Below are 15,192 nucleotides of genomic sequence, written 5' to 3'. Positions count from 1 at the left end.
TTTTGCTATAAAAGCGCCCAAAACAGGGGTGGGATTTCGGGTGTGTGTGTGTGTGTGTCAAACCTTTACTTTCCTACGATCTGAGGGGCTGGTGATGAGAAGCATAGCGATTTTCTATAGGCACCGAGGAAAGGGTACCTTGCCTTTCTCCTCAGTTTATGGCAAGGACCGCAGCCTCCCGTCCTAGGCTGAACAGGAACCATTCTTAAATGAAAACGTTTTCCCGCTTTCTCTGGCTTGGAAAGTTGGAATCGTGATTTGCTTGGAGGCTGTGGGCTACTGAAACAAAATTTTGCCTAAAGAAAGTTAACAGGCAAATAAGTAATATTGCAAAAATGAACGTGTAAGCCATCAAGCCCTTTCAGGGCAAGCACAGGGTGTAGAAATGTAATAAGAAATAGCTGAAGAAATTAAAAAGTTTAAGAAAATAAAGCAGAGAATAGGATAGAGCTTTATTGTCATTTTAAATGTACACTAATATGCGTACATTAAAATGAAATTTTGTTGCATTCAGCTCTCAAAGGATAACCATTATGCACATACCCACCTCCACCCACACATATATGGCACAGAGAAACATCACCGTCTAGTTGGAATGTATACATATACATAGCGGTGTGAGGGGGGGGGGGAATCTTGTGAGTTTACAAGACAGATGGCATTAGGAACAAAGCAGTTACAGAATCTAGTGCTTCTGCTGTAGATACTTTGAAACCTCCCAGAGGAGAGCAACAGAAACAGAACCTGAAATGGGTATGTGGGGTCTCTTAACAATGCTTCGAGCTCTAAGCACATAGCAGTATCCTGAATAATGAGAAATGAGCTTCCTTCTCAGATGTCCTTACCACTCTATGTATGCACCTCCTATCAGAGGCTCTGCTACACCAAACCAAATACAGTTTGGTTCAGTAACACAGTTATACAATTTGTTAAAACGCGCTTAATCATGCCTCTGTAAAAAGTGGCCAGGACAGAAGGAGAAAGATGTGCTCTCCTCATCCAATGCAAAGATAACATATTGTGGAAAGTTATCACCCAGCCCTCTCCCAGAAAAATGAAATATCCTAGGAAATATTGAAATGGCAGAATATTGCTTCCGGTTCCGGCGGCTGATGGCGACGGGCAAGCCTTGCTCGCCCCGCGCATCCCCGGTGGGCTTCCCACTCCTTGGAGGGCACTGCCAGAAGGGCGGCACTGCGGGGGATCCCTGGATCGGCGGCGGCCGGCGGGGGGGCCCCGCCTCGCTCCAGGCACTGGGGAGCACGAAGGGGAGACGCTCCGGCATCTTCGCTGTGAGGCTGATCGGAGAAAAAGAGAACTGAAGGATGCGGCTGCGGTGCGGTGAGGCGTGAACTTCCTCCATTCCTTTTAACAACTTTAACAACTCTAACAAGAAAGTCAGCTGTTTAAACTTTACTTTCGGCTTGACTCGGAGAGGCGTGGCTGGAGGGAGGGGGATTCCCCCCTCCCTCGGACAGGCGGCTGGCAACGATTTCGCTCTTAGCCCCAGGGGAAGGAGGAGGGGGAGAGCCAACCAATGATGTCATGCCCCTACTAAGTGAATTTTTGGATTTAAACCTTAAAACAATGATGATCTGGAAACTTTGGGAACACTGAACTTTGAAAACTTTATTTTTTGCCTCTAAACCGGAAGCTGGCAGGGCAAGATGGCACACTTCCGTTGTCTTTATGAAATGTGAAATCTGACTCCACCTTTAAAACTTCAGGCTTCCGGTCTTTGTCTACGTGCTACTCAGACAAATCTCTTGTGGATTGCTGTCTTTTGAATTCCCTGGAGTGAAAAATTTTGCTCTACTGCCAGGGCCAGTGGAAAAAAAAACTCTCTTCTGCCTGGACCTTCTGTCTCCTGGACTCTTCTGGCTGTCCTGCCTTCCTGACTGACCATTCTCTATACTGACTGAACTTTTTATTCTACAAATAATGTCACCTAAAAAACCACCTCCTGGAAAGCCTGGCTTTGCTGCCTCTGCCCCGACATCTACAACCTCCAGTCCTAGTACACAATCAACGATAACAGCTTTGATGCAACCTAAATCTACGGAGATGGAGTTTCAACAAATGTTCCAGCAACTTTTACAGGGACAAGAGGAAATAAAGAAACAACTGAAGGAGATGAAAGAAGAAATTAAAGAGAACCAGGCCAAAATTAATAAGAACTCACAGAGATTGGACCTTCTGGAGGGTGGGGCGGCTGAGATGAGGGAGGGGATGGAAGGGATGCAGAAGGGAAACAAAGAACTTGACACCCAGCAGATGAAAATAGAGTTTGAGAGAATGTCTTTTTATCTTAGATTTCAAAATGTGATGGAGACAGATGATGAAAACATAAGGGACATCATGACAAACATTTTGGCTGACTACATCCAGAAAGAGAAGCAACAGATGGGGTGGGAAATAGACCTGGTTTATAGAGTGAACTCAGCTTACGCTAGAACACACAACGTTCCCAGGGAGGTACACATTAAATTCCTTAGAAAAAGCACAAGAGATGAAATTCTGAGCGCACAAAGGGGGCAAACCCTGACATACAAAGATAAGGAGATAACCATTCTGAAACAGATCCCCAAGAAAGTGAGGAAAAAAGAAAAAGCTATTCGCAATTAGCGAATAAATTATACCAGAAGGGGGTGTGGTTTAGATGGTTGATGCCTGAAGGTATGCTAATATTCTGGGAGGAGACAAGAGTCAGAATTAATACACCCATAGAGGCACAGGCCTTTATGGAAAAAAACAAATTACTCCTAGAAAAACCAGATGATTCTTCATCAGATACACAGGACACGGGAGGGGCCGGAGCCCTGCGGGCGGGGGGAGATGGGGCAACACCGAGAAAGCTCAGATCACAAAAATGAGTAGAAAATCCACCTGACATAAACTGATCGAAATTATTAACTGAATTTATATGCTGACTATATGTTACTACTTAATAATGAATTATGTGCAAATGTATACTATGAGTATGGAGGGGGGGCGCACTTACAGCACACTGCAGTTGCCAAAATTTGTAACTTTTCCCCTACCTTTTCCCTTTGTAAAATACTAAAAAAACCAATAAAATTTTGTTTTTTAAAAAAAGAAATGGCAGAATATTACATTTCTCTGGATGTGAAAAGGAAGAAACGTGTTTTAAAGAGAGAATAGCTCCCTGCAGCTTCCTGCCCCTACCCACTTTGTCAATGGGCCATTAAGAAGGCCAAACCAGTCCCTTTACATAATAAAAAGTTCTCCCTTCAGCTCCAGGGGGATGGGATTAAGGCATGATAATATTGGTCCTTTACCCAACTCACCACATGGCATCTGAGAACTCAAGCAAACCTGGATTCAAAACGCAGCCTAGAGAGTTGCCCCTGTATGGCCCCATGGGAATCTGACAACCAATCAGAAGACAAGATCAAGATCAAAGGCCAGAGAGGGCATAAAACCAGGGACTCAGCATCTCAGTCCACCCTTCTCTTCTTCCCAACATTGAAGCATGTGATCACCTTTTCTGTTCAGGGCTCAAGCCATGTGGTCCTGTCCACCAATAAACCATCTTTCCAAGTAGCCTCCATGTCTCCAGTCTCTTTCCCCCCACTTGGAGCCAAACCCAGAAGGACATTTCTTTGAACAGTATGAAGAGACCAAATCAGATTGTTATCTGCACCTACAGATACTCAGTGCGCTTGACCACCTCCACAGCTGTAGCCTTGATATAAAGTGGAGTATGATTATGCCGGCTCTTTCTAAAATCAACAGTGATCTTTGTTTTATTGTTCAAAACCAGGTTGTTTTTATTGCATCAGTCCACCAAAGCCTTCATCTCCTCCCTATAAGAATCTTCATTGTCATCCTGGATAAGACCCGCCACTGCTATGTCATCCTCATACTTCACAATATGATTCATAGCAGGCTTGGGACTGCAGTCGTGGGTCATCAAGGTGAATAGTAGCGGACTCAAGACACAGCCCTCTGTTGAACTCTTACTCAAGGAGATGGAGTTGGAGACTTCTTCCAACTCACACAATCTGGAGCCTATCAACAAGGAAATGAAGTATCCAGTTACATAAAGAAGTATTAAAACAAATAGTTTCTTCACCAAATGCTGAGGAACGATTGTGTTAAAAGCCAAATTAAAATCAACAAACAGCATTCACACATGAGTAGAATAGAGGCAGATATAGTTTGCATTAACATCTTTTGCTGTAGCTCTTCATTACAAACCAACATGCTGACATCACACCCATACATCTCTACTTGCTACAATGCTTGTTTTGTCTTTCAATATCTTGTTTCTCATTTTCAGTATTTTACTAACTCCATCCATCTATAACTGTCTTGTCGATTTTCCACTTCTTGCCCCCCTTCCCCTTAGCTTTATATATTTTTCTGTCAGTTCTGATTTAGTGTCTCTATGGCTAAACTACTTTAAGATATTTCTTCCATACTGGTTGCTCACTTCTCATTCAGTTCATATTCATTCATCACCTATTCATTCATTCATTCTTGACCCACTCTTCTTCATCCCATTCTACTGCATTCAATTGTTCTTTTATTCCTGATGTGCCAGGCTTTCATTTCTATAAACAAAGTGGGCAGAGGCCACTTTTAAGAAAAAAATATTCTCAATAGACCATATACAATTCATTACTTTTTACCAAGATTTGCACATCTTAGAATCTTTACATTCAGTTTTCCATTTTTAGAAAACATTCAACCAAGGTATTCAAGTTCAAGCATTTTTGAAGTCCTTTTGCCATTTATGTAACACTTGCAATCAGTCACAGATGTTCTTGTTAAATACAAATAGTAAAGGTGAGATATTTATATATGCTAGTAATTAATCTGTCAATTTTCAGATTCAAACTCCTTGTTGCATCAGACAGTCTATTTAAGGTTGGCTACTCCTATACAGTTTCAGCCAACAATAGAAAACTGCCTGCATACAAAGGTACATTACAGTACAATTTATATCTCCAACCAACACATTTTTAACATCATTTCAATATATATTTATCCATCAGTACATTAAACAGGCTAAGACTCTAGGAGACATCACACATTCCTGTCTTATTCCCCCTTCAGAATAGATCCATTCACTGAAGTATTCCATTTATTCTCATGCGTTATATATTTCCCCAGATATGCTGCTCTTATCACTAACCTCCATTTTGGCAAAACATTCTATAATTCAAGTCTTTATTATACTTTTTCTCTAAGGCAACAATAATTCATCATATCTATCACTATTAGTACTACCTTTGCTTTCGTTTGCCACAGGTCTTTGTATTTGGTGACTTTCTACAATTTTTTTTTTGTTCTAGTCTGCTTTCTTTATCTACTGCAACATCCACTATCCAGACTTTTTTGTCTTTTTATCAACAGTTGTTAAGTCTTGGGTCTTAATATGGCAGATGCTTGTCTGTTTGAATTCTAATGTCCCAGAGCACTTTAGCTTCTACATTTCCTATTAGTTTGTATAGGTTGTGGTCCCACAAGTTCTTGTTTGCAGGCAAACAGTATTTCTGCAGATATTACTTTCTGTTGCTGTCTTTTCAGTTCTGACTTTGTATGCATTTGTTCTGAAGACTTAGTCTCATGCAGCTAGAAGAGCTCCTCTGTCTCTTTCTTCAGCTTATCTGCTCTTAACCATTGTGAGGTTTTGTTGTTATCTACTATGCTTGTTATTGTTATGCTTGTTATTTTTTAATATAGATATATTGAAAATATATTAAAATATAATATATTTTGTTACGTTATATACTATTCTCTCTCTCTCTCTCTCTCTCTCTCTCTCACACACACACACACACACGTATGTATGTATGTATGTATGTATGTATGTATGTATGCATGCATGCATGCATGCAGGGCCGGATTTTCCTATAGGCTAACTAGGCTTCAGCCTAGGGCCTCAAGATCAAGAGGGGGCTTTTATTTTTATTTATTATCCGTGCCACATTTTTTATAAAGGTTAGTACCAATTACAACATGTTTCATTTAATATATTGATATATATCACAGTAATGATGTATTTTATTATCTCTCATGTAATTTACAAACTTAAAAATGGGAGGTGAAAGGGCCCCATAAGTGGAATAGCCTAGGGCCTCTTTTCATCTAAATCTGGCCATGTATGTATGTATGTATGTATGTATGTATGTATGTATGTATGTATGTAGTGTTTTGTCAAAGTACCTGATGCCCAAATATGGGAGAGAGCATACTGCTTCCCTTTTGCCTTTCAGCTCCACTCCAGGAGTCTTCCAGGCAGAAAAACCATTTTGTGTTGCATTTTTGCTGATATATAAATGAAGGGAGTCTAGTATAGATCTATTTCAAGCTATTTAGCTCTCATCAGCTATCCATACCCTTGCTGGGATTCTAATATACTGTATATAAAAATTATTAGTATTACTATGGTTAGTCGGACAGTCAACCAGATGTTAAAACTGGGTTTGTCCTTTTATTCAGTACTGTCACACTGATAGTACTGAATAAAAGGCATTTATTACTGTCTTTTTATACATTTTTTCTTGGACAGTAACATATTTCACCCCAAAGTATTTCTCTATTTTTATTGTTAATTCTACAGTATTCATTTTAACACAAATGCCCTGTTATTCCTCATTTTCAAAACAGTTTTAAAATTTCCATCAAAATCATTTTATACTATCTCTGCCTCCTTGAATTTAAATTTTCTCTTGCTCTCTGGCTGCCACCACTACAACAACTAGTAGTGTTTTTAACAAAAATAATTACATGTAAGGTCTAAAAGAAATTGGTCTCAAAGGCATCTTTCAAGAATTTATATTGGAGATCAGAATATGTTCAGCATAATTAGAAAACAATGTCTGGATCCATTAGTTTTTAAAAATCAATGGTTTATTGATTTTATTGATGGTCTGAAAAGAACAATTACTTAAGCAGATCTATTTATTCATTTATTTAATGTATACCCACATTAAACATTTGATGTTTAAGGTTCCACCAGGTTACCACCACAGCCATTCATTCTTGGTAGGAAGGTTCCTTCCTACCCAAATCCCTACAGTCTCCAGGCTCAGAGATAAAACTTCAAGAGCTTCACCTAGCCAGTCTGGAGGTCAAAAGATATAATTGGATACCATCAACATACTATGATACCAAATCACAAACCAGTGAATAGCTTTACCCAGTGATCTCATGTAGATGTTGAATAGGACAGAAGAGTGCCAAACCCTATGGTCTCCCTCAAAGGAGAGCCTTGGGGAGCAACTTCTCCATTGTAAGAAAGGGAAGAAGAGGACCACATAAAAGAGTGCCCCCACATTGGACCCTCCATGCAAAGTTTGTACAGGTTTACTGCACTTCCAGGCAATGTTCAGAAGACAAACTCATCCGAAAGATTCTTGCCTTCCCTGATGGGTCTTCTACTCTTTACTTGGGGTTCATCTCATACAACAGTATGGTTTCTTTTGTTTCGCCTTATTGTATTATTGTAAGCTTTATGCTTGTGATATTGTGTACTTTATGATTGGACCAATTACCAAACCCAATGTGGTTTATTTAATAACTCAAGGTCAACTAAATCATGAATTGGGCCTAATCCATGGAGTTCAGAGGCTGTGCTTTCCTCCCATCCCTATGAGGGGGCCTGAAAAAATGTGGGGCTTCATATTGAATTGGCAAGGGGATCTGTGCTGGCACCAAGTCCAAATTTTTCAAACATGCATAGCCCTTTTGTGCAGGGCTTCTTCAAAATACAGTTCCATATAAAGTCATTTTGGGGTCGTTATTTTTTCCCCATACTCAATCTTTGTCTGAACTTGCAGCAAAAAAAATGTATTGTTTGTTTTCTTTCCACACATACTATCTCTTATTTGTCCCTGGGGCAGTAATTCTCAAGCTGACAAAAGAGATCTGGAGCATAAATGTTTTACCAGCTTAAAGTAACTTTCCAGAGGAGAGATTCACCGCAGTTACTCTCCATGGAATTGCTCTTAACTTCCCTCTTTTAGATCAGGGTAGAAATATATTATAGAGGAAGTACCACTGCTTAATTTTTGCTCACTCTAACAGTAAATCTCAACTGCGATAGATAAATAATTGCTGAGCTGTGAAAACATTGGGAAATAGTTCTCCCGAGTAACAATACGTGGGGGGTGGGGAATATACCTTTAATCATTCAGGTTGGATTTTTGTTGATTATTAAAGAGACAAGGTTGTTCTTTGAATTTGATTTAAAATGTTTGGTTTAAAACACTTTTCCCTCATGTTTTTCCTTATCTTTAAAAAAAATCATTCATATAACAACATAAAAGCCACTGGTCCACTCACCTTTTCTTCTTCAATCTTGTGGTGTCTCAGTTGTTGACAGTCACAAATGTTTAATTTACATCCAATATTATTGAAAAAGAAGCCAGTCAATATAAGACCTAAAAAGTTATATTTGCTAATTAATATAAATATTATTTTATGTAATATTTTTAATCAATTGATTCAGCCATTTCAGCTTAAACCTTAATTTGGCTTTTCCTATTTATTGCTGTCAGTTATACGTAATTGACACTTCATTACACTTGTGCAACAAATTAGGCAAACACAACCGCTAAGTTGCCAATACAGTTTTTGACAGAGATGATGTGTTAAATCACTGTACAAATGACTCAATCTCTCTTAGTCGTTTCACATCTTTCTCTGTCATGCTCTACATATTTCTCCTTAGAGTGAATCTGTTTGCTAGGATTCTTCAGCAAATATACATGGAAGTGTTTGTAAGAGGTGCCCTTAAAGCTATATCGTATGAGTAAGATCCCTTTCACTGATTCTGCTACAACTCCTCAATCTACATTTCTTCCTAGGGAGAGTCTTTAACAACAGTTCCACATTTAATATATATTTGAAATAGCCATGAAAAGCACCTCTTACAATTCCCTTATACTGCTTAGTGTTTCTTAATTTGCTGATACCTAGAACTATCTAAAAGAGTCCCAAATCTGCTATAAAAACCATTGAGTTGATCAGATTATAGAAGTTGAAGATCTAGAGACATGAAGATGATAGAACAGCGTAGAAAAAAAACCTAATTTGGTATACTCTGACATTTGTTTCAGCAGTTATAGAGCATTTTTAGACTGCAATATAATTGCAATAGCAAAAAACAGTTTCTAAAAAAATGGGGAGATAGAGCAAAACCCTGCACCTGGCATATGGAAATTAGAATCTTTCCCAAAAATCACTTGTTCACCTGCCATACAGTTCTACTTATTAATTCAAGATTGCTCTGTAATTCCCACATCCTGGAGTGATGAATTATCCAAATAATATAAGTATTATTAATTCTAGAGAACCAGTTTGGCCTAGTTGTTAAGCGCATGGGACTAGAGAGCAAGAAACCATGAGTTCTGATCCTCCCTTAGGCAGAGAACCAACGGAATGATCTTGGGCCAGTCACACACTCTCAGCCCAAGGGCAAACCACTTCTGAAATCTTGCCAAGAAAACTGCAGGAACAAGCAGTTGCCACAGCAAATAAAGCATGATCACAGGACATAGGGCACTTTCTTTGTACAAAAAAAGTCATTGATAACAATATTTCCGAAATCTTTTCTCTTGGGGAATACAACAGAACCAATATCCCAGCATTAGATTCCATCTTCTTTGAGACTTCAATGATATAGTAATAGAAGGAAGAGAAGTCACTTTTCTGAAATGTATCTCTCTTTCATGTGCTGATTCAGCTACTGTATATTGGGCAGTTTTCAATGATATAACCAGGAAATTTGGGCACGATTCTTGACACTGTATACTTTTTTCTATCCTTTCTGGGCTTGGTGGAATAGCATCACGTTCGGGGAGTGGGGGGGAAGGCACTTGTATTTTTGGATCATGTGAAATATGTCGTTCTTTTAAGGTGCTCAACACACACACCCTTCTTGTCACATTTGTTTAACCAGTATTCAAACTTTGTTGTGTGGGGGAATCAAACTTGGATGTTGATGTATCCTGTAATTCTTGTATAAATTCAAAGGGAGGAAATGTACAAAAGCCATCAAATTATGAAAATAGAGCCTGCCTAATGTCATTTTAATTTTGTGCCCCACATTGCTATTGCATGTTATCCTTCAAGTACCCGCCTGCAGTGAATGCAGAATGCACTGAGACTTGCACAGTCCTTCTATTGCTCTTGATCCTTGCTTTGCAATTCTGAAAATAGAGACCTTTTCCTACTTAGGGTTGAAGGTGAACACAATGCCCAGTAAATTGAGTCTGTAAAAGTAGGGAGCCTGATTACTCAAATGTGAGTGGAATGAAAATAGAACCTGAGCTGTTTAAAGCTCAGAACAAACTGGGTCTGTTGGCAGCAAGAGAATCAGAAGAGAGACAGAGATTGCCAATAGCTCTCTCACCTATTTCTCTTGCTAACCCATAGATGGCATCAGAAGTAAGAAGACAAAAAGCATGTCCTTCAACACCAGTTCTGTCAGCAGAAGAGAGAACCAGAGAAGTGGGCTTTCTGTTGTCGGTGATAATAATGTGGAATTAAAGAACACGCAGTGAAGGGTTGTTAGGAGAAGCAGGAGAACTTGGCTTTTTAGTACTGGTTCTCATAGAATCAAAAAGAGCCACTATCAGCAAAGAGTAATAATTGCCTTTCCAGTGGCAATGCAAAGGGAGATGGATTCAGTTCTTCAGTCAGTACTCCATAGTCAAGACAGTGCCCAGAGAGGAGTCGACAGGAAGTTGTCCAGCTGGACAGACGTGGGGGGTGTAGGCTCTTAAGAGTCTCACATGAACCCTGTCTGACAAACCATCTCCGAGATGGAACTGGTGTCAAAGGACTCTTTTGAATCAGAACCTCCATTGGAGGTGGGGGCGAAGAAGGGCAGTGTCTCATCAGACCCTGGGGGAAGCAACAGATCCCTCGTGGGTTAGACATTTGCCTATGAATCGGAGTCGGGGTGGCAGCCTTCAACATGGCTGACAAGATGCTGACTTTTTGTCAAAATAATTTTGGAACAGGAGGGGAATGGAAGAGATGAAAGGCCGGATAAGGAAATTTATTTAACCCACAATTATAAACCTGGAAAAGGCAAAGAAATTTTGAGAACATAAATAATATTGATGGTCAGATCGGGACTTTCTTTCTCCAAAAAAAAAAGGAAGAAAGGAAGGTGGAGGGCTGTAACACCAACCCCCCCCCCCCAGAAGCTCTTCGTTTATAACACTTTTAGACAGAAGGATAGAAAACAGAGAAGTGGCAAACCCACGCAACTATAAACTTTAAATTTGGTTTTGGATCCTGAAGGGTTTTACTTTTACTTTGTTTGAATTCCTCCCAGCTAATATAAACAAGAAAAAAGCATGTCTTCTTACCGATAACGGAATCTTAACCTTGACTGTGTGGGAAGTTTAAATTAACCAACTGCCATAAATTAGAAGGAGGCAAGAGAAACTCTTGGCTGATTACAAGCTTGCTACAAGTGATTTATTTTGAGCAGTTATTAAAGGAAAGAATAAAACATCGCACTCAAGAACTGGGAAATACGAAGGTTTCTTTTTTCTTCTCCTCTTTTTTTCTCTCTTCTGCGAAAGATTAAAATGGCATCAGCTGCTCTTCCAGTTTCAAATTTCTTGGATTAACTAAATTTAAGGTGGATCAGAAATTTTGAAATAAGACTTGTATAATTAACTGCAATTTGGAACTGGATATTAAGGAAGAACAAAAGACTAAGATGGCTCCCATTGCATTTCTCAATAGCAGTAGATAAACTTAAGGTGCATTAGAACTCTGAAACAAGAATTGTATAATTAACTATAACTTTGGAACTGGACATCATGGAAAACTGGGAATTAGAAGAACTACTTGAAATTATACAAAATATGCATAAATAATTAAAATTTATTTATGCAGCCTGGCCTGTTAATTTTAACTCATTTTTAAATGTATTGTCTTATAAATTCGGTTTTTTTTTTTTGGATATGCATTTAATTTCTTTTTAACTTTTGGAATGTGTGTTTTTTAATGTTGTACGCCACCCTGAGTCCTTTGGGAGAAGGGCGGCATATAAATTCAATAAAAACAAAAACAAAACAAACAAAACAAAATCAAGCCTAAATAGAATCCTGAACCCAGGGAAGCAGAGATCTAAAGAAGAATTCAAAGAAGAAGAAGTGGGGGCAAGGCAATGAAGTGGGAGAAACTGGGAAATAAAAAGTAGACATCAGTCTTGGCAACGGTAGAGAAAACAGTAAAAAAAGGAGGTGTCCCAACAAAAGGGAATAAAAAGCAGACAAAAGTGGCTTTGAAGGTTGTTAGTGGTATAAGGAAAATTGAATTAGGAGATGATGCTCCAACAAAGAGAAATTTAAAATACACTTGTGAGGGTGGCTGGGGGAAAAATGATGGGAATGGAGGTGTTAAGATAAAAGTAAAGAAAAGAGAAAAGATAGGAACAGAGAAATGGGACAAAAGACTTACTAGGAAGAAAATCAGACACCTAGATATGGGAAAATATAAAGCAAGATAAGGGTTTTATTCCTAAATATGATAATAAAATGGAGTTGCTAACTGGTTGAACATCATAATGAAAAGACAACGAAAAAAGACCAAAATATGTGGAATATGGATAAATATGAAACTGATATGGGAGGTTGTAAAGCAGAGGTTTGTGTTTCACTTTTATACATGATAATTAAATTGAGTTGTGAATTAACTGAAAATGACAACAGAAGGATAACCAAACATGGGTTAAAATATACGAAACGTGGATATATATATATATATATATATATATATATATATATATATATATATATATATATATATATATATATATATATATATATATATATATATATATATATATATATATATATATATATATATTTTAAAATGATGAACAAAGTGAGATGTTTACGGCTTGTCATTTTATTTAATAAATTAAGGGATTAGGTGTGGGGGGGTTAAAAGTACAATGACTATATGTATACATTTTGTTCTATTTTTTGTTTAAGAAAGGAGGAGAATATATGTTAAAATCAAATATGTATATCGAAAAGGAACTATAAATACCATCAACATAAAATGGAACTTGCTCAGGAGCTGAAATACACCAAGTAAATGAGATGAAGAGTGGGAAGAAAAGGAGAGAGGTAAGGGAAGAAGGGAGGTATAGGAGTGGGATTCAAATAATTTAACAACCGGGTTCTCTACCCTAATGACCAGCTGAGTAGGTGTGGCTTTATGGTCATGTGACTAGGTGGGCATGGCCAACTCAACATCACTCACGTCAATGGGCGCTAGCTGTTACAATGTAATAAGGGTTAACCAGAGAGGCAGTTTCTGCAAGCAGGGCTCTAAAGATTAGGCTAGAAGCAACACCAGAATGTTTCCTTCCTGCCTTCCTTACAGGATCAGCCCTGTAAAGTGGAAAAAAACAAAATGAGATTTCTTCCAACAACCGGTTCTCCGAACTGCTTAGAAAGTTAACAACCAGTTCTCCCGAATAGGTGCAAACTGGCTGAATCCCACCATTGGGTCCAGTGGTCTTCACATACACAAATAAGTGGGGAGGCAAGGGACAAAACATGCATGAAAAAGCTCTTCGTGGGGAAAGCACCATTGCAATTTTTTTATGGCTAGCAGAACTGGCACTTCTAAGATTCATTCCCCTTTTTCTCATTTTTGCTACTCCTACCATAGAAAGGGTGACTAAAAGGAAGGGAGCAAAGACTCCTTGGCTGCCAATTCTCTGATTCCATGGAATGATCATTGGATAAGAGAATTAACAGCAGAAAACCGATGGGCCGTCTGCTGTCAGTTATTTGGCCTCTCATCTTACTTCTCTTTTCCTCCTGCTTCTCACGCAGATCTCACCCCCTATTTTCCTTTGGCATCAAGACGTAACAAGGACTACAAGTACAATCAGCATTCTCTGAAATCAGCATTTTCCCCCAAGATCATCTACTGAATGCTAGCACTTTGCTGCAGCCTCTCAATTGCGAGGATGAGTTAAGTGTCCCTGTCCCAACATTTATACACTCGTGATTGATAGCATCATCAAGCCATTGTGATGGTCATACGAAACTGCTTTCATTACAGATATATCACCAAAGTGACTGCCATAGAAATTGCTTTTGTGGAAATGGGGAACATTAATATTTAAAAAGCACATGTACATACACTCTCATCCCCAGTACATGAGTAAGTCTGAACCCACCACTGCTCTTTAGAAAGAGCTTCGGAAAGGAGTCTGAAAGATGTACCTGGAGACAGATATTCTCACCGGATATCTAGTTACTTAGCTCTTCTCGCTATCATTGATCTGAGACTCTCGGGAGGGTAGTGGAGACAGGATTGTGTTAGGACCCCTCCCATTTTTCAACTTGGTCTCCAAGGAAAACTGTTCTTCAGCCTTCCTCTTTTGTTTGTGATCCCTTCCCCCCATTTTCCGACTGTGTGAAGTTCCCAGCACTCACGGAAGCAGCGTCTGTAGGGCTGGAACACCACTCAAGAAAATGCAGCCCTTGCGGATTCATTATTTAATGCTAAGATGTCTTCCATCTACATACTTGCTAGGATCCAATTTGTAACTGATGAGCTGGGAAGCCCCACCTTTCTCTGACAGCATCATTATAGTGTTCAGTGGGGACGGGAGTAAGATCTTATTAAAGGGGTCCCTGCACTTCAGACTGGCCCAGAGTTGCAGCCGAGAAGAGCTGGAAGGAGCCAACTTGATACCCTTTGGAAGTGCCTACTGTGCATTCTGCCAGCACTGCTTGCACCACTGGTGTCTGTTCCTGCCCTCATCATTGCAACCCTTGGCCTTCTCCTCTGGCTTTCAGGGAATCCTGGAATTGCTCCTCAGGATCCATGCTTTCCTCCAGCATGACGTGCATAGCAAACTTCTTCACCTATGAAACCACCAAATCGGTGGTGGTAAAGAGCTGGACCATCGGCGTGATCAACCGGGCTGTCCAGCTGCTCATCATTTCGTACTTCATTGGGTGAGGGAAGGCAGATGCAATTGGGGGTGACATCTCCTAAACTGGAGGGGGGAGGATGTAACTATCAGGTAGGAGTCTTATCCCTCAGATATAACTTTTCAAAAAAAAGATGTCTTTATTGGAGAAAGTTTAATAGACGGGGTGGGAAGAATGTAATGGTGGGAAAAAATATCGAAATGTCGACTGTGAAAATGTGAAAAACAAG

At 39.3% G+C, this 15,192-nt stretch overlaps 1 protein-coding gene and 1 long non-coding RNA gene across 2 annotated transcripts in view; both read left to right on the top strand.

Moving 5' to 3' along the window:
• The window catches only part of LOC309384881, a 435,034-nt gene that overhangs the window by 373,488 nt on the left and 46,354 nt on the right, over positions 1 to 15,192 (top strand). The window lies entirely within an intron of this gene.
• Positions 14,854 to 15,192, top strand: part of P2RX3 (purinergic receptor P2X 3) — a gene marked incomplete at its 5' end in the record, with an annotated part of 43,385 nt that continues 43,046 nt past the window's right edge. The window contains one exon of the mRNA XM_081938701.1: positions 14,854 to 14,987. Within this exon, the coding sequence (XP_081794827.1) occupies positions 14,854 to 14,987 (134 nt within the window). The remainder of the gene's footprint in view (positions 14,988 to 15,192) is intronic.

The sequence above is a fragment of the Natrix helvetica genome (assembly GCF_964273705.1).
Source record: "Natrix helvetica genome assembly, chromosome: 1".
Taxonomy (NCBI): Eukaryota; Metazoa; Chordata; class Lepidosauria; order Squamata; family Natricidae; genus Natrix; species Natrix helvetica.
This window is presented reverse-complemented; position numbering and strand designations above follow the sequence as displayed.